A 19,368-nucleotide genomic window follows, 5' to 3' on the forward strand; every position below is an offset into this window, starting at 1 on the left:
AGGAAATGTCACCACAGCCACTCCAAGCGGGTAACATTCCAGCTTAGCAACCACAGGGCCTAGAGGGCCTCTCCCCAGCTTCACCTGAATATAAAAAGGGATTCTGATTGATTCATCTGTGGACAGATTGATTTGGCCAAGGGAATGAGGTACTGTGATTGGCCAGACCTGAACCACATGCTTACCTTGTAGCCACAAAGTGGGGGCATCATTATTAGCCAGAACCATATAGAATCGCTAGGTTGGGAATGGAGAATAACAACAACGAGGCTCTTATCTAAATAAAGGGGGCTGATTCTAGGTAGATAGAAACAGCAGACATCTTTGACCAGTAATGTGGGCAACTGAGAAGTCATAGTATTTATCTGGGGGTTGATGGGTGATCATGGCATGTCTCAGGGAAGAGGACTGATGTGTCTGTCTGCCAGGAGATAATCCCTGCACTCTGAGGAAAGGCCAGTGAGGTAGCCTTGCTCGGGGCCGAAGTTAGTCTGGGTGCTGGAGTGTAGCATCCAGAGGCTCGGCTCTGAGCTCAGACGGGTGCTGGCTTGAGCAGCTTTCTTAACCTCTTAGAGCCTCAGTTTTCTCTCCAGTCAAATGGGTAGGTTTGGTGAACCTGTGACATTTTGTCCTATTAAAATTCAATAATTGTTTATTATTTTTTCTGTAACCGAATTGTTCCAGTGCACTACACCATTCACACGAGCCCGAGTCTCTCTTCTTGTTCTGTGTTAATTTCACTAGACCAGCTCTTCTAATTCTCGGTCCCACAGCCTTGGCCTGGGGCTGGCTGCTGTGCTCATGTGGTGTAGTTTCCAGAGAGGCTGCTGGGGTGTCCCCAGGGCAGTTCTCAGAGGGATACAGAAGGCACTGCAGTGAGAGGGCAGCCTGGGAACCTTGGGAAGCAGGAACAATGTTAGTCTAGCCCTGCAAGACAGTACTCCCTCTGTGGGCTTCATGTGAAGTAAGAGCTAAAAAAAATACGTGCTGAGTTATTGGCCTCAACCTCCGACCCATTTTCTGAATTATAGGAAGAATGGAGCCAAAGAGAAATTGTGAGTGTGGCAATGGCTCAAGCCCTGGAGGAGGTACGGAAGCAGAGGGAAGAGTTTCAGCAACAGGTAAGCTGAAGAGTCATGCCTTCACCTCCGTCCCGGCAGGAACAGCCTACCTCCCCATCTGTCCAGGGCAGGGCGTGGCCCAGGTCTCAGGAATGCTGGCAGCTGTGTGATTCCCTGGAAGTCTCTAGAAAAGTAGGAGGAAAGTGTTACAAAGAAACCTTCACCCCACAGGATGGCCTTTGGATTTGTGGTGGTCAGTTATTGTTATAAACATCACCCTGGAAGGGCCCATGCCCAGGTACCTACAGGGCATTAATTCTGTAAGGTGGGCCATATACCAGTGAGCTCTCAGAAGGGAGGGTGGAAAGAACCTCCTTTGAAGACAAAGTCAGCATCAGCCCCAGACCTCCTAGTGAGTTGGCTCTAGGCCTTGGGTAAGTGCATAAAGTCTCAGGTTGCTTTTGAAATGACTCTAGGATGATCGCACCTTCCAGGGTATCATAATGAGGTCGTGTATAGAAAATGCCAGGCATGTCACAGGCACAGGGGACCTAGAAGTTACGCTTAAAAGCAGCTTGTTGGAAGGCTGAGCAAAATGGCCACTTCTCTGGGTGGCCCAGTGCAGGCCAGAGAGGCAGTGAGGGCAAGTGCCCATCTGCAGGGCCCCTGCCAAGGAGAATTGGTGTGTGCATGATTCTGAGCAAAGATGAGCTTGGGGCACGTTCTAGGCTGTGGACTTCAGGGAGGGATTCCCTGGAGGCCTGGGCAGTGGAGAGGGAGGAGATGGAGCCACTGCTGCCAGCCTTCTCTCAGCGTGGGTTTCCTCCAAGGCTGCGAACCTGACGTCCATAGTAGATGAGAAGGAGCAGAGTCTGCAGGAAAGCACGGCTGCGATTCTCCAGAAAGAGCAGGAGATTCTCCAGCTGAAGAAAGGTGAGGGCTCTGCCCTGTTCCCGCCCAGCACCCCACCCTGAGGTGGCCCAGGCGTGAAGCAGCATGGTCACTGGGCTCACCCTCCTCTGCCCGGCCTAGGTCATGACGCTGCCCTGCTGCAGGCACACCAGCTGCACAGTGAGCTGCAGGCCCTGAGAAACCTAAGGGCAGAGGAATCCGAAGCAGCCGCGGGGCGGGAGGACCTGCTGAGGCTGCCAGGCCAGGAACAGGGGTTGGCACTCTCAGTCAGCGAGCTCCAGGTAAGTCCCATGCCAGCCCGCCAGGCCATGGTGCATGGCAGCAAACCACAGGGCAGCACTGCAGTCTGCCAGTAGGAGGCGGCAATGGGCAGACACAAGGAAGCTTGCTGGGTTCACTGGCCTGGGGATGCCTTAGCTTTCCTTAAGGTGGGGCTGCTTAACTGACTTGGAGGTTGTGAGTCTTGAGGAGCCTGTCAGCGATCAGGTGTTATGCCCTTTCCTTCAGGCAGACTCGCTGTGTGGAAAGTGGATTGTCCCTCTGGAAGGCGTTGGCTGGGCTCTCCATAGTCTGGTTCTTGGCAGTTAGAGCACAGCAGTCCACACCTTTGGAGCGAGTCTGGTCCCTGTCCCCCGCCTCCCCCCCCAGCCCCATGGACCTGTGGCTTAGCTTGACCCCTGTCCTGGCTCTCAACTTGCTGTCCCACCCTGTAGGTAACCTCAAGGTCGAGGGCTGTGCGTGAGCCTGCATACCAGCTTCCGCCTGCAGAGGGGATACCAAATGGTGAGGTGGGGGCCATGGACCTAGAGCAGCTACAGAAGGAAAAACAGGACTTGGAGCAGCAACTTCTGGAGAGAAATAAGGTAAGGGTGCTCTTTACCTCGGCTCTTTATATCTCTGCCCTTCCCTGTCCTTGTGCCTCAGTCCCTTCTGAGAATTTTGCTGATGCTCCTTGGGCACCTCCTGGGGAGATACTCTTCCATTAAAAGGGATTTTTCCTGGTTTTCCTCTTCTATTTCCCTCTGCATTTTTGTCTTCCTTTCACACTCCCCCAGTCTCCTCCCTTGCCTCCCACGGGAGACAATGTCCAGAGGATCAGCGCTTGAGCAGCAGCAAATCTAGGTGTTCCCAGCCTCCTCTGCTGTCACCAGTTTCATCCTGTTGGACCCCTGTTCTCACCTCTCCTGTGGCCTTCCTTTCTACAGCTGTGAAGTGATAGCAGTGAGATCTGCCTTTGAGGGTGACATGAAAGTGTGAGCTGTCCTGTAAAATTCCTGGTTTTTGGCAGAGGCTAATTCAATGTCACGATTCCCCTCCCCAGCAGGCCTCTGCAATTGTAAACGCAGGTCTCCTTTGATCCTGGTTTTTAAAGTGCCCTGTGAAGTTCAATGTGTGGACTATGCTCTAGCCTGAAATTCTGCCCCCAAATTGTGTGGTTGTCTTTTTTTTTTTTTTTTTTTTAGATCTTTAACAAAGGGGAAAAGTGTTCATTTTCCTTCTCTTCTCCCTCCCTGTCCCTTCCTCCCCCTTTTTTCCTCTCCCTCTCTTCCCCCCACATTCACATTTAATCTTTTCCTGTGAAATATAAAATAGACACAGAAAAGTGCACAAACACTGTGTGCCCCAGGGTCCAGCCCTCAGACCTTTTCTCTAAATTGTACTCACTCCCTTGTGATCTCACCCAAACTGCATGCTGCCGGCTCCCACATCCATATCTCAACTCCGGACAGCTCCCATGAACTCTAGACGCCTGCACTGATCTGCTCTGTATCTAAAAGGCATCTGAAGCTTAAAACATCCAAAACCAAACTCCAGATGTCCGTGCTCCCTTGCATCTACTGCCATCTTTCCTACCTCAGGAAAGGGCAAAAATCGTGGTGTTGTCCTCGACATCCAAACGTTAGCAAATCCTTTTGGATCTCCCTTGGTATCATGCCAGCTGCTTCTCAGCCCCACCACCGCTGCCAGCCTTCCCTAGCTGGTGTTGGGATTCTAGCCTGTCTTCCCGTCCCTCCGTAAAAGCCAAGCCCTTGCAGAGGCCCACGGAGCCCTGCCCCCCTCTGCTATCCCCACTCCCCCTCTCGGGCACATTGGCCTTGCCCGCTGTGACGGTCAAGCACCATCAGGGCCTTTGCACTCACTGAGCCTTCTTTCTGGAAGATTCTTCCTCCATTGACCTTCACTTCCTTTATGGCACCATTTTGTCAGTGAGCCCTCACCACAATAGCCTAGGCAAGCCTAGCCCCTTGCCGTGCTCTTTTTCTCCATGCCTTCTGATAGGCTTTATATTTGGTTTTGACACTTTCCCCTCCTGAGGGCAAACATATTTTTGTTTGTTGATTGCTATTTCCCCAGCCTCTAGGACAGCCCATAGTAGGGACTCAATCAGTATTTGTTGGATAAATTAATGAATGAGCCAAAATCCTAGAAAATTGAGTAACATAAAATAGCAAATGTACTTTTGGAGGAATGTCCAGTCTCATGGTCAACCAAGAGAATACAAATTGAAACAGCCCATTACCATTTTATTAAGTGGAGTGTAGTGGGGGCAGTTTAACCGTTTGACTGCTAAGGAGCGCTATCGCGCTCTTCTTATTTAAAACAAATTTATGTAAACAATTGGTATTTTTTAATTTTTGTTGTTGCAAAGCAATACAAGTGAGTTTATTGTATAAAAAGTGTTTTACATTTTTTCCCATACACGCGCAATTAGTGCCACAGTTTTGGCATATGTCTGAAAAAATACGTCAGCAGCCAAACGGTTAATGTACTTGACAAGACTCTCAGGATCCTCTCACCCAATCCTCTCCTTCCTCTAGAGCAGTGGTTCTCAGCCTTCCTTAATGCCGCGACCCTTTAATACAGTTCCTCATGTTGTGGTGACTCCCAACCATAAAATTATTTTCGCTGCTACTTCATAACTGTAATTTTGCTACTGTTATGAATCATCATGTAAATATCTGATATGCAGGATGTATTTTCATTGTTATAAATTGAACATAATCAAAGCATAGCGATTAATCACAGAAACAATATGTAATTATATATGTGTTTTCCGATGGTCCTAGGCAACCCCTGTGAAAGGGTCGTTTGACCCCCAAAGGGGTCACGACCCACAGATTGAGAACTGATGCTCTAGAGAAACTGCGGGAAAACCTCTCTCGAGAAAACAAAACATAGTACAGCTTTGTTTAAAAATGGAAACTCAAGCCTTGGCCGGGTAGTTCAGTTGGTTAGAGTGTCATCCGATATGCCAAGGTTGTGGGTTTGGTCTCTGGCCAGGGCACATACAAGAAGCAACCAATGAATGCACAAATAAGTGGAACTACAAATCAATGTTTCTTTCTCTTTCTCTCTCAAAAAAAATCAATAAATAAAAATTTCTTAAAAAATGGAAACTCAGCTACACACTAAGACATGGGAATCCCCTAGAGTTACTGTCACATTGAAAGTTTAATTAGGAAACTGTAGGAAGCTGTGGAAACTCTGATAAATGAAAAATACTATTCAAAATTGTACCTATTTGATGCAAGAGTGACATGGACTAGAAATCCATGAGAAAATCTCATTATGATGTGTTACAGTTGTGAGACTTTGGAGAAATTTTTATTTAAAGTTTTTTCCTATACTGCTGCTTATATAGTAAATTTTTTCATTGGGAACACAGTTCAGCCTTTCTAGTGATTAATGGAATGAGTAATAAATTACACTTAAGGCCCTGGCCAATTTGGCTCAGTGGGTAGAGCATCGGCCTGAGGATCAAGTAAATTTACACCATGGAATACTGTGCAGCCGTAAAAAAGGAAGGATATCTTACCCTTTGAGACAGCATGGAGAGATCTGGAGAGTATATGCTAAGTGAAATAAACCAAGTATCACATGATCTCACTCATATGTGAAATCTAATGAACAAAATGGATCCAGAGACAGAAGCATGAAACAGACTGAAGAAGCTCAGAGGGAAGGTGGGTATGGGGGGGAGATTAACCAAAGAACTTATATGCATAATTCAAGGACACAGTAGTATGGTGAAAGCCTCGGGGGGGAGCGGGGGGGCGGTCAATGTGGACAAAAAGGGGGTCATCTGTAATACTTTCAACAATAAAGGTGAATTTTTTAAAAATACGTAAAAAAATATAAAACCCAATGTTGGTGGATTGTACAGGAAAAAACATGACCTTTTACACTGTTCAAAATAAGCATTGCAAATTATGGTATTTCAGGAGAGCAATGATGATGACGAGAACCATGAATTCTGGCCTGATTGGGAAAGCATAGCACATACATGTAATTCTGAAGGATGAAATAGACTGTACAGAGATGTTTCTAGCTGTGCAACTTAGGGAGGCAGGCACTGGGAGCAGCCCTGAGGGCAGAGCACCTGGGACTTTCCTGGCCTCTGACCTGTCCCCACTGGGGTATTGGGTGCTCCATAGAGGGGTAGACGGTGACTTTGGTGGCCATTGACAGGCTTCAGAAGCAAATATGTGGCCCAGCTGGTGTGGCTCAGTGATTGAGCATCACCCCAGGAACTAAGAGGTCACTGGTTCCCAGTCAGGGCACATGCTGGGTTGTGAGCTTGATCCCCAGTAGAGGGTGTGCAGGAGGCAGCTGATGGATGATGGTCCTCTCTCATTGATTATTTCCTCTCTCTATACCTCTCTCTTCCTCTCTCTAAAAATCAATAAAAAAATTTTTTTAAAGAAGAGCAAATATGTTCAAGCAGCTCCATGTAAGGAAAAGAGACCATAGCAGCAGGTACACAGGTGTGACAGCATAAGCCTCTCAGCAGACAAAGCAGGGACTTCTAACAGGTGTATGGGGACCCAAGAGTCTCTGTTCTGTTGTCCTTCCCCTTAAAGATGGTGAAATGTGCATTTACTGAGTGGCTTTTGTCTGGGGTGGGGGATTTGTCTCAGGCCATAAAGCAGATGCAGCAGAGGATGCTGGAACTCAAAAAGACGCTGCAGAAGGAACTGGTGAGTGCCCTCCCCTCCCTGCTGCCTGTTCCCTCTCTGGTCCCCTGGGGTTCCTTGCTGCTTGATGATGCTTCCCTTCCCCTGCCCTTCCGTTAATTGCAAGGGGTCTCTGCGATGTTGGCTGGTGGGACAGCAGCCTTGCCAGCTTGACCATGCTTCTGTGAAGTGGCTGTGTGACCGCAGGCATATGCCCTCCTTCTCCAGCCTGTATGTTGTCTGAGAAGTTAGTGAGATGATGGGTGTACCGCATGTGAATGGCAGAGTGCCAGGCCCAAACATAGGAGAGCAGGACCTCTGCTCTGGCTGAGGGGCTCACCGCCGCAGGGCATGTGTCCTGACACAGGAAATGTCTGAACTTCCCCAGGGGCCTTTCTCCCTCCTCTCAACTGTCCACCCACCTGGAGGAGCTGAGCTATCTTCAGGCAGTTGCTGATTGCTGGCAATTCCTCCTTGGGGGCGTAGGGGGCCAGAGGACCAGCAGGTGATCACAGTGTGCGTCGGGTGAATCTCCCACGTGATTTTCTGACCTGTCTTGAGCAGTTCAATGTAGCATCTTTTCTTTGGTTTTTCAGAAAATCAGACCTGATAATGAGCTTTTCGAAGTCCGGGAGAAGCCTGGCCCTGAGATGCCAAACATGGCCCCTTCTGTCACAAATAACGCTGACCTGCCTGATGCCCGCGAGATCAACTTCGAGTACCTTAAACACGTGGTTTTAAAATTCATGTCCTGTCGGGAATCCGAGGTACAGGGCTTCTGAATTGCATTTGGTACCGAGTTCTGTCCCGGGGCCTGGCTTATTTGTCAGAGTCCTGCATGGCTTCCCACCACACCCGTTTCTTTCTCTGGCATTCCAATTTGACTATAAGTGTGGACCCTTGGTCATTTCTCCAGCCGGCAATGACTTGCTACTTGAGCAGCAAGAAGGGGGCACCTAGTAGGGAACTAGCTCCTGGGAGGGGATGTGGTTTGGATGTGGAGGCCAGAGTCAAGGCAGCTGAATCTGCCCAGCATTTCCGCATCCTCTGCAGAGCAGAGCTGCTGTGGATGTCCTGGTCATCTTGCCAGTCCCCGAAGTAAAAGATGGAGGGAGAAAGAGAACCTGTCATTGCTCAGACCTCTGCATGGTCTTTGCTCACTGTTGGGAGCACACACCAGGAACAGAACCAGAAATGCTGCCATTAAGCCCCAACTCCCACCACCAGCACCAGCACCACCACCACTTGGACCCAAGGCAGCAAAACTTACTTTGTTTCAGGCCTTTCATCTCATAAAAGCTGTGTCAGTGTTGCTGAACTTTTCACAAGAGGAAGAGAACATGCTCAAAGAAACCCTGGAGTATAAGGTAGGGTTCCCTGGCCTGCTGTCCAGCTTTAAAACATGTAGCTAGTGTTCCCAGCACTGGCAGGTGAGAGCAGCCCACAGCGGCGGTATCAGCTTCAGAGGTGCTTTTGGATGAACTTGACTCAGGCAGTATTTACTGAGCACATGCTTTGTGCCCACAGGTCTCTGCTGTACTTGACCAACAGACCTTGTTTTCCAAAGCAATTGATATCACTCTGTCAATAGCCCCAGGTCTGGCCCAGCACCCAGACTTAAAACAGAAAAAGAAAAAATATATTTTAAAAGAATCTGCATAAATTATGTAATAGCAAAAAAAAATTAAAGGAAAAGATACCTACAATTCCACCTGTTTTGCCAACTCAGTTTTTACTCCTGTTTCCCTCCCATATTTAGAATGGGCTCAGCCCTACAGATCTGTCACTACAACCATTTTCACTGCTCTGGTCACAGCCGAAGTCAGGGTGCATGGAGGGCAGGAGGGGCCACCCAGGGGTGGGGGGGAGCTCTTTCAGTGCCCTCTGCACCTATTCCTGATTCTCATCTCAGGAGTCTTTTCTGTTTCAAACACAGATGTCATGGTTTGGATCCAAGCCAGCTCCCAAAGGCAGCATCCGGCCATCCATCTCCAACCCTCGGATACCATGGTCCTAGATGGAACTACCCAAGGATGGAGCTCCGTGGGCTGACACTCTTCCTGTGAAAAGAACACTGACACACCAGCCTGGGTGGGTTTTTCATCACTGTAACTGCAGTATTTTGTACAAGCGTCTACACATTGTTTACAAGACCTAAGGGCCACTTCCCTGCAGGCTGATTAGAAACTCAGGAGGCAGCGGATCCCGTCAGTCAGTCACAAATGGGAGGGTCCTGGCACTACCCACATTTCTAGTGCTGCTAAAATCCCAGCTCTGGCTAGCACGCTGCACCTGAATTTCTAACTTTTGTTAGTACTTAAAGCTGAAGCTGCCAGCATCTGGCAGAGAGGAGGCAACTAATCCATCCTGTAGTGACGATGCTGGACAAAAAGCCCTTTGAAATGGTGCCCATAGGCCAGATTCACCTGCTTCTGTCACCAGCGAACTCAGTGGGGGTGGCTTTTAAAAAGTCCCCTTTCTTGGTAGCATGATTGGGTTCAGATGAGTTAGAAGAGGCTTTTTAACCTTTCGTGCAAATATTTTACCTTGTTTCTCAAACTACCTAGAAATTCAGATGTGTACATCTAAATACTCGAAAGCCAGTGTGGAGCAATGACTATGCAACTGACAGTATCTCATTTTATTGAAGAAAACAAGCAAATGTGTAAGAAGATCCAAATACACTCAATTGCCTTCTTAATAAATGTACTTGTCTTGGATAGGTTGCCGGTAAACCATTTAAAACTATTTTTTATAGCTAAAATGTCTTCTGTATTATAAAATCCAGGTAGTGATGTTCTCAAAGGAAAATTGGAGCATCGAGAGATTATTTCTGAAGTTGGGATTCCTGCCCCTTTGTAGTTTCACTAGTGTTCTCTGGCGTCTGCTTCCCTCCGAAGCAGTGGTGGCATTTCATTTACTTTGCTCTTGATTCTGGGTTCTAGCACTGAGCAAGTGCTAATTACTTTTCTACTGTCAAGGACAGTGTGCTGTATTCAGAGGAGGCAGCAGCTGTCCCTCCCCCCAGCCTTGACCAAAACATTGGAGGTGGCCTGCCATCTTTCTTCCTCACCCTACCCCCATTTAAGATGACACTACATTCATATATGGTGTCCAGACAGCCGCCAGCTGGCTACAGGACTTGATACATGCAGATGGCTCTGGTAGTGACTGACAACTTGTATTGCTAAAGAAAGGGACCATGCTTGCCTTGCATAAGCCACAATATCAAATCTGAAGGGAAACTGTTTATTGATTTAGTTTGATGAAAGTTTCACTGGTTAAATAAAAAACTGAATTAGTAACTGGAGCGCCTTTAAAATTTATTATCAGTTATCCTGTTAAGTTCTGTCTCTCAATTGCGCTTAGGGTTAAAATCTATGAAATAAATCTCACAGAAAAACAAGGATTTGCAGTTAACCTGCTACATTTCCACAGACCTGGAAGTACCAAGCAAGGTAGCATCACCTTCGTCCCAGCCAGGCTCTCTGCCAGCCAAGTGACCCATTCACTTACCTACCTCTCCCCTGAAGATGTCTACCCTGTTTAGAATGGTATTTTCCATTTGCCTGTTGGGGACACAAAACAGGAGTCCCTTCTGTTCTGTAATTTTGATGTGGAAGAGGTAGCTTTACCAGCTGTTCCAGGAGAATCCTGAAATTCGAGTTGTTCAGGGCTCTCCAGAGGCAGTTACAGCACAGCTGCGGGAGTCCGTCTAACTCCTCTGTGGCCACCCCAGCCCTTGAGCTGGTCCTAACCCCACCCACACTCCCAGCAGGTTTAGGTGTAGATGTGGGGCCATCATGAAGTCTGGACTTTGGTGGATTCAGTCTGATTAGGTTTGCCTCCTGCACATTGAATTTCCTTCAGCTTTAAGAGGAAGAGTGGAGTAACTATTCTAAGTGATTTAATGCACTTTTACTTGTATAAACGTTCTGTGATAGAGACAATATATATATATATAAATAAATATATATATATATGGCCCTTTATATGAGCATTGGATCTGGCTCTCTCCCATGTTGTAAATAGGGATTATATTATAAGACTGCTGTAGAAAAGTCATTTGTGGTGCAATATACTTTTTGATTAAAGCTCTTCAATCGAGAAGCAACTACAGTGGGTTTTACTTGATATGGTGTGTCAATATTTCTTTGACTTACTAAATCTAGTACATTGTGTCTCATATACTTCAAGGGTTACAGAGCATGTCTTTCAGGAAGAACCTCCCCAGACGGCGTCTGGGTGAATAAATATACCTAATGTAACAAGCCAGCAGCCTAGGCCTACCTCCCAAGAATGGTGGGGTTCTGCAGGATTTGGGAGGATTGTGTGCTTTGGTCAACGTCTATCTCCAAGGCCCACACGACTGGGGAGAGCTTCAGACCATGAATGGGGTCCTTACCTTCAATAGAATGTAGACTAGTCACGTGTGCTAAAAAGGTAAGAATCTTTCACTTCAAAAAAGCTCATTGTTATTAGCTATAGGGAACAAAATGGGTTTTTATATTTGTAGGTTGATTGCTACCTGTTTCTGGCTTTTAATCCTTTAAAGAGAACTTGTCAACTTCACGATAAGAATGTTGCTATCACACAGCCAAATCCAGTGTCAGGAGATGCTGACCACGCCTGTCAGAGGCCTACTCTTTTTTTTAAAAAATATATTTTATTGAGTTTTTACAGAGAGGAAAGGAGAGAGATAGAGACTTAGAAACATCGATGAGAGAGAAACATCGACCAGCTGCCTTCTGCACACTCCCCACTGGGGATGTGCCCGCAACCAAGGTACATGCCCTTGACCGGAATCGAACCTGGGACCCTTCCGTCCGCAGGCCGACGCTCTATCCACTGAGCCAAACCGGTTTCGGCAAGAGGCCTGCTCTTAAGTCTCGAGTGCAGTCACACAAACTAAAGACTTTTTAAAGCCTAGGTTAATTATTGAATGTTTGGCACTTTATTAAATAAGCTCCAAATTACATACAAATCAAGAGTAAAAACAATAAATACTTATTCAGCAAAACATCTCTCCATAGCAGCCAGTAGCACTGTAGCCCAGGCTTGAGGTACTGCTGTGCAAGAGGCTGGATTGCCATGCTTGCTTCCTGAGGAGTTTCCAGAATAGTCAACCCCTCATTACCATCCCATTCACTAACCTTTTTTTTTTTTTTAACATATATGAAACACACTGCAAAGTATATACTAATAAGCCAAGAGCTTTATTGATGCAGCAGGCACTTTACAATGAACCCAAGAGAGCCCGCCTTCTGGGAGGATGGGATGTCTGTACAAACCCTCCGGGGGTTTCCAATTCAGAAACACAAGCTCTCCCTTCCACCGCAGCCCTTGGATCTGTACCTGCCCAGAGCATCCCTTCCCGTTTTAAACAGGCAGTGCGCACAGGGACACCTGACCAACACTGGCCAGCTACTCTGGCAGACAGTCACAATGTCAGCTCTGCATTATTCATGGACAAAGGCAGAGACTATCAGATCCTGCAAAAGGATTTAGGAAACAGTAAGACAATTTCTCCCTCCACCTTGAAAATAAAATACACATCAGCGGATGCATGTCCTGAAATAGTTGGGAGTTCCTAGGAAGATGGTCCATTGTCAATTCCTTCTTCACCAGCCTGTGCATCCAAAATTCTTCTCAAGGCAACATGAGTCTTTTTTTTTTTTAAACAGTCTTTCTTGCTGTAAGAACTCTTATAATGGAGCCTAGTCCTCCTACTGCTAATGCCTGTGGGGACAGGAAAAGGAAACATGTCAAATGAACCCAGGTGGACAAGGGGAAACCTGGCTTGCCAGGGGGGAGGGGATGATGCACTCCCTAACCCAGATCATTAAGTCACAGACCCCAGAAAAGGATTCTGGCAAGAGCACAGGCAGTTAGGAGAAGGTAACAGCCCTGTCCTGGGGCCAAGGCCCAGGAGTTACTCTTTAGGCAGAACTGGGCTTGAGAACACTGTTACCAAGCGCACACACACAACAGAGCCCCCCCAATTTCCCCTTCGGCAAGCTCATGGTTTCCAGCCTGCTGGCACTGCTCTAAGCACTTGAACTGACATGCCCATCAGAGCTACCTCGAGGAGGCATTAGAAATGCCAATAGGGCTGAGCACCAAGCTGCCTTAAAGGGCCCCAAAAGGCCTGGCCTTGATACCATGCAGAGGGCTTGCTCACTTCCCCAAGCATCACAGCTGCCCCCACATACTAAACCAAGGGCCTCACCTTGCTGAGCAGGCACCATACCCATCAGCAGGACCAAGGCCACAACCCTAGCCCAGCACCAAAGCTGCCAAATGACTGACCCCTCAGTGAGAGGATCACTCCCTTAAAACACAATGGAGCATTCAGGAAGGATGTTAGTGAGAGCCTGGTCTCCTGTGATGGTGGGCGTGCTTCTGTAGCTCTACAGGGTGCGGGGACAGTGGCATATAGGCAAGACACAGGCTTGGCAAAAAGCCTGCTCTTATACCAACCCTAGCAAAGGACAGGCACAGTTTTTCCTGCTGCAGGTGGATGAAGGCCCTTTAAAGTGACTGTGAAGGTTTCTGCCTCTGCTCACTCTGGCCTGGTGAGGCTGAGGCCAGAGCAGGAAGCCCATAGAGCTAGCTGGAGGGCACAGCCTGCCTTCCCAAGCACCCCTACCATCACCACCACCACCTCCACTTCCACCAAAGCAAAAAGTATTATGAAGCCCCAGCCACCAGAAGCCTGCCTGCCTCCATCTGGAACTCCTCATCTACCTTACATGCAAAGTCACCTGCCCCATGACCTGCCTGGCATACATCAGCAGCTAAAGCAACTGTGATTACCAGAGACAGTGGATCCCTACCGATGCTTTTTGGGCAGAGGTAAGTGATCAAATGTCCCAGTTTGGCCCCTTGTTCTCATATGCCTATCAGAGCTTACTAGGTTTGTTTTGGAACATCTAACCTGCTAATCTGAACCCGAAGGAGGGGAGTCCGTGGGCTGCCTGCACGGGCAATGTGTTCACATACCTTTTCATGCCACTGGAGTAACACTGCACTGCTATTTTCTGTGGGCTTCTCAAACCCTTTATAAATGTACTTCATTAGCAAGTCAATGCCATTTTTGTCCAGTGATTGCACAGCCTGCTCAATCTCGCTGCTCTTAAAATTTGTAAGCACTTTCAGCACCACACCCTGGGCTCGTTCCTACAGAGGCAAGAGAAAAGGAGTGAGGCCAAGCCACCGCCCAACACATCCAGGCCCCCCACTGCTGGCACAGAAACACCAAACCAAGCGGTATGAACTCACCTGAAACTGCACAATTTCTAATCCGTCTGGGATGGTTAAAAAAAATAAGTGGGGAGAAATTCTTTTGTTGACTTAAATTTCAAAGTATCCCTTATTTATGTCAATAAGTTATTCCATTATTTGGGAGGGAGGAGAATAACTACTTTACTGGGGAGAAACATCACTACTATTTTTTTTTTTAAATCCTCACTGGAGGAGAATATTTTTTCCCATTGATTTCTAGAGAATGGAAGGAAAGGGATCGAGGGAGAGGAGGCGGGGAGAGACATCAATTGGTTGTCTCTCACACGCAACCTGACCTGGGTGAAGGATCGAACCTGCAACCCAGGTATGTGCCCTTGACCAGAATCAAACCCGTGACCCTCCAGTGTACAGGCTGATGCTATAACCACTGAGGACACTGGTCAGGGCAAATGTCACTACTTTTGATGACACCAGCAAGGCCTTAGAATCCACAGGATCACAATGGTGGAGATCTATTTTTTTAAAAACAAGTTTATCTGTCTGCAGCTTCCCTCTGTGCTCACCCCAGTAATAGAGGGGCCATTCCCTTCCATGTTTGAGAGGTGCAGCCATTGTACACACCCTTCAGTCCACAGGCTGATGCTCTATCTCGTGAGCCACAAAAGGGCAAAATCCCAGCTTCGGCAACCCCTTTCCCTGGACCAAATTTTAGCTTCAGTGATGAAATGTTAGACTCAGAGATGCAATAAGCACAACTGTATCTTCTCACCTAGTTTGTAAAAGGCAGGAAATCTTAAAAAGCACTGAAAATCCTTAGGCAAATAAAGCCTATTCAATAGCCTATAAAAGCTTAACCACCGATAAGTCTCACGTGGCAAGCTAATTTATAGTACTGCTAATCAGCAAGGGCTGGGCTGACTTCTCACCCCATGAGGCTCTGGGGAGGAGTGAACAGTTTCTTTGGGGAGCTTTTACTATAAACACTGATAGCTTTGATGTCAGGAACACCAAGAGGCTTCCGTGGAAGCACTGCCAGTGCCAACTCACTCCCTTGGCAGATACTCACTGATGCAGAGATGGAACAGACACTGTCCAGAGCCCCAGGCAGCTCACGCTCAGCTGGAGACAACGGACAACCATAGCCCAGGTCCCAACAGCACCCAGCAGAGCTGCAGCGCAACCCCATTTACCTTCACAGCTTGATTCTTGGTGTTGACGGGAGAATTCCGCAGGGCTGCATGAAACGCCCGAAGCATGTCCCCTGTGCATCACCACCAGTTAAGGACGGCTAAGTTCGAGCATGTCCATGCCTTTATTAATGAACTCATCTCAAAAACAGCTCAAGAGGGAAGTCAAATGGCATCTTGTCTCATCCAACCACCTCCCACTGAGGCTTGAAGGTGGGCACACAGAGGCTGCTTAGACGGTAGCCTGTAGCCTCCCTGAGCCACAGAGAGGGTGGAGGACACCTCTGCCAACGCTGCATACCCCTTCTGCCATCCCCTAAACATTCCCCCTCAAAGCAAGTTTTTTAAAGGAAATAGGATTCTTATTTTATGTATTGACTGATTGATTGATTTCAGAGAGGAAGGGATAGGGATAAATAGAAACATCAATGATGAGAGAGAAGCATTGATTTGCTGCCTCCTGTACGCCCCCTCCTGGGGATCGAGCCCCAAACCTGGGCATGCCAAGAATCAAACCCAGGAACCTTCAGTCCAGCTAGGGCTCAAAGCAAGTTTGGACACACCCTCCCTCGATCCCTGGAAGGTAGCAGCAAAGCAACTGCCCTCAAAGGGTATCTTACAGCAAAATCCCGAGCTGCTTGCACCTGCTCTGTACGGGTACCGTCCCTGTATCTGCCCTACTTGATACAACCACCATGTGAGGTTATTAATCTCACCTTGTTCTCAAAAGGGAAGAACAAAGGCACAAACCAAGGTCTTCTCACTCTCAATCCAATGTTTTGTATCAGTTAAACCAATAAAGAAATTAAGATGTGCTAAAACTGTTATCTTCCAAGACCTCCCCCAGGCCAGTGAGGTCCCAACTGCTACCCGGAGGGAGATTTATTAATCTAAAAGAACCTTTGCCAACAAATGAGCCGACGCCCCTGCCCCCTATTCCCCAAATCTCAGCTGCAATACTGACAGATTCTTTGCTGAGTTCTGAATAGCCAGCACCTAAAAAAAATTTATAATCTGGGTTAGGTCCCCAAAGGTGACACCTATTTTAAGCTGAATTACATTAGCCGACTTTCATTTCCTCATCTGAAACATTGGCTTCAGCCAAAAACCCTCAAAAATAGAACAAGGAATGGCTTCTGCCCAATCGGATACCATGCAGCCATACCCACGTATAAACTGACAGGGCTCTGGAGCAAAGCTGTCCTGTCTTCCCTAGTGTGGGCTCCATCTTGACTGAGCAGTGCCCACACCACTCCAAAGCCACTTCTGCCAAGCTCCCCGGCCCCTGCTGGGCTGTGAGCCACCTTCCACATTGGAGAGGGAACCCACCCCCCAAATGTGGAAGGTGGATCAGAGCCTGCGGCACTCCACCCACAGACCCCATATCTGTCAGCCTTGGAATTCCTCTTCCCCAGCCAGGCAAGGGCCAGTCTGGCATCAGCCACTGATAACTTCTACCGCAAAATTCTTTTCTAATTTGGTGTCCCAGAACAATAAGCAGAGACCCAGAGGCTTAACAGGAAATGTTGGCTGGTGCTCTTCACTCTTCAGCACGGTTGGCAGACAAAATCATTTGGAAGAGTAGGATGACTAGTCCACTAGAGCAAAAAGAGCCACTGCTTTGGAGTCACCTCACTGTTGCCAGTCTCCCAAGCGTTCACACTAGGTGCTGATGGGTAGTGGGCCTGCAGCAGGTGAGGAGATACAGGGTGCTGCGAGGGCATACCATTTAGCAAGCTGGCCTCCGGCCCTTTCAAAGAACAGGCTGTGCAGGCTGGGGAGCCCTGCCCAACCCCTAGTCTCCTCTATCTCAGGGTTTCTCAACCATGGCACTACTGACATTTTAAACCAGATGATCAACGTGGGGTCTGCCTATGCATCGGGCAATTTTAGCAGCATCCCTGGCCTCTACCCACTAGATCCCTCAAGTCCTGACAATCAAAATGTCTCCAAACATTGCCAGCTTTCCTCAGGGAAAGGAGAGAGCACAAAATCACTCAAAACCACTTCCCTGAACAGATCCCTGCTCCCAAGGACCAGAAGGTGCTCAGCAAGGAAGAAAAGGAATGACTACTTTAAAATCCCGGCAAGGCCTCAGATCCTGTGCCAAGTGCTTTCACATGTTATTATCACTAACAAGTCTGTGACCAGAGTCATCATTCTTAAAGGCAATGAATTTGAGGCTCAGAAGGGAAGTGACCTGTCCAAGGTCACAAAGCTAAGCTGTCCAGCTGGCCTTCAAGCCCAAGTACGCCTGACTCCAAAGCACGCTCTTTTTACAGTCTCCTACTGCATTCCACCCACAGACCCAAGTTTCGTGTTCAAGACACAAGCTCTGTGCCTAGCACTGCGCTGAAGCCTTCTGGGATGTTGTCCAGTGATGCTCCCATGGGACATATAAGGCAGTTTGGTCTCCTCCTTTTAACAGAGAAGGATGCTGAGCGTGAGAGTGTGTCTGACCACTCAAGGTCACATAGCTATGGCATGATAGAGCTGGGTCCGTATGGATGCACAGCACGTGTTTTTATTTCATCTGTTACTCCCACCATGACTTGCTTCCATATACAGACAGGCCTCCTCCCAGCACTTCCCATTCCAATCAACCGACCCCTATTCCTACTCTCCTCTGTTCTGACTCCTAGAAGCCTGTTCCACAGTTTAAAATCAATGATGGAATATAAGCCCACTACCTGGCACATGGTAAGGGCGCAGTAAATATTAGTTCCTCTTCCCTCCCTGGGCCTCACATTTGCTAGGATTTCAGTTCTCACCTGCTAACCTCCCTTTCCCCAGTCCCAAGAGGTACACGCTCCATGGTAACAAGGTTCCCAACATTACCAGCAGTGAAGAAACCACCATCCCCTGGACGTGCCAAGCTGTCTCCAAGCAGCCTCAAGAAACCTTTTTCTGGTCAAGGGCATATAAGAGAAGACCTTTAAATCTGCCAGAACCAAGGCAGCAGATAACCAGACCGTGTCCTCCACATCTGTGGACGTTTCTGGGCCACAGGCCTGACCCTGCAGCCCTTTTGGCAGCACCTCCCCATGAATGAGGTCCTGCACCAGACTGCAAACTCAAACCTTCCTTCAATGGAGTCTTCTCATGCCACCATTTCACCAAAGGAATAAGCAAGGCGAGCCTGATGGGGCAGGAAATACAAGTTTGTATTCGAAAACACATTCCTGTCCAAACAAAGTAAGTCTGAAGGTTTTTCTTTTCAAGGCACACTGGACTCCTCCCAAAGGCAGTCTATGGGCCTGACTTCCAAGCTGAGTCAACTGATTAAACACCCAGAACCTGATTTATATACGGCATGAGCCTCCAACCCTGCACTGGCAAGTGCGGGGGAGGGGCAGGCACTTCCTGTAACACCGTTTGAATAAAGAAAAATCCTTCCTCTGAGAATAAGTCAGTTTCCTGTGTTCAAGCTGCTAAGGGGCCAAGCAGGCTGTGACAACCACCTCTATTTTTAATCTTGTTTTCTAAATGCTAGTTTTCAGCGGCCACAAAAATAGTCGTTTCCAGTCGTGGGCTCTACTTTTACATTTCACTTTTTGCTCTCTGGTTTTTCTTAGCTCGAAACTACCAGTTTTTTTCCACTGCTTCCTGCACAAGAAGGCTGGCGGTGGGGGCAAACTCACTTGTTGAACATGGCTGAGACCATCAAGGTCCAAAAACCCAAGGCGTTCGTAGGCAGCTGAGAACAGGTCGGCAACCGGGGCATGAAGCTGCAGGGTCAGATTGGTTTGTGGGTGAGAGGTGGACACCTCCGGCCTCAGGGCTGGACGAAGGCTACCCCTGTGACCTTTCTTCCCCGCAGCCACCCACCCACCTATTATGCGGTGCAGCGATCAGGCCCGAGAGCACCGTGCCCAGGAGCCGCCCGGGCTGCTCCATTACTCAGCGGTGGTTCGCCTCGGCCCCTCCCGCCGGAGAAGCCCGAGTGTGACCCCACGGCCTGCAGGGAAGGATGGAGGGATGGGGCGTCCAAGGAAGGGGCAGCCTAGA

The 19,368-nt window shown here is 48.2% G+C and overlaps 2 protein-coding genes across 5 annotated transcripts in view; one reads left to right on the forward strand and one right to left on the reverse strand.

The window, feature by feature from the left end:
* GOLGA1 (golgin A1) overlaps positions 1-11,051 on the forward strand; it is a 37,889-nt gene extending 26,838 nt beyond the window's left edge. For 3 of the 4 annotated variants that reach the window (XM_006768578.2, XM_006768580.2, XM_006768579.2), the window contains 8 exons: positions 1,032-1,121; positions 1,892-1,994; positions 2,094-2,254; positions 2,687-2,836; positions 6,893-6,952; positions 7,525-7,695; positions 8,209-8,295; positions 8,865-11,051. In XM_006768578.2, the coding sequence (XP_006768641.1) occupies positions 1,032-1,121; positions 1,892-1,994; positions 2,094-2,254; positions 2,687-2,836; positions 6,893-6,952; positions 7,525-7,695; positions 8,209-8,295; positions 8,865-8,945 (903 nt within the window). In that variant the 3' untranslated portion in view covers positions 8,946-11,051. The remainder of the gene's footprint in view (positions 1-1,031; positions 1,122-1,891; positions 1,995-2,093; positions 2,255-2,686; positions 2,837-6,892; positions 6,953-7,524; positions 7,696-8,208; positions 8,296-8,864) is intronic. The other variant, XR_001514707.1, reaches the window with a different exon arrangement.
* Positions 11,052-12,121: 1,070 nt separating this feature from the next.
* ARPC5L (actin related protein 2/3 complex subunit 5-like) lies at positions 12,122-15,736 on the reverse strand. The gene is made up of 3 exons (XM_006768581.2): positions 15,364-15,736; positions 13,931-14,107; positions 12,122-12,667 (listed from the first exon to the last, which is right to left on the reverse strand). The coding sequence occupies exons 1-3, from the start codon at positions 15,427-15,429 to the stop codon at positions 12,605-12,607; spliced, it is 306 nt and encodes a 101-aa protein (XP_006768644.1). The 5' UTR covers positions 15,430-15,736; the 3' UTR covers positions 12,122-12,604.
* Between the last annotated feature and the right edge of the window lie 3,632 nt (positions 15,737-19,368).

This window comes from Myotis davidii, unplaced genomic scaffold (assembly GCF_000327345.1).
Source record: "Myotis davidii unplaced genomic scaffold, ASM32734v1 scaffold142, whole genome shotgun sequence".
NCBI classification, from domain to species: domain Eukaryota; kingdom Metazoa; phylum Chordata; class Mammalia; order Chiroptera; family Vespertilionidae; genus Myotis; species Myotis davidii.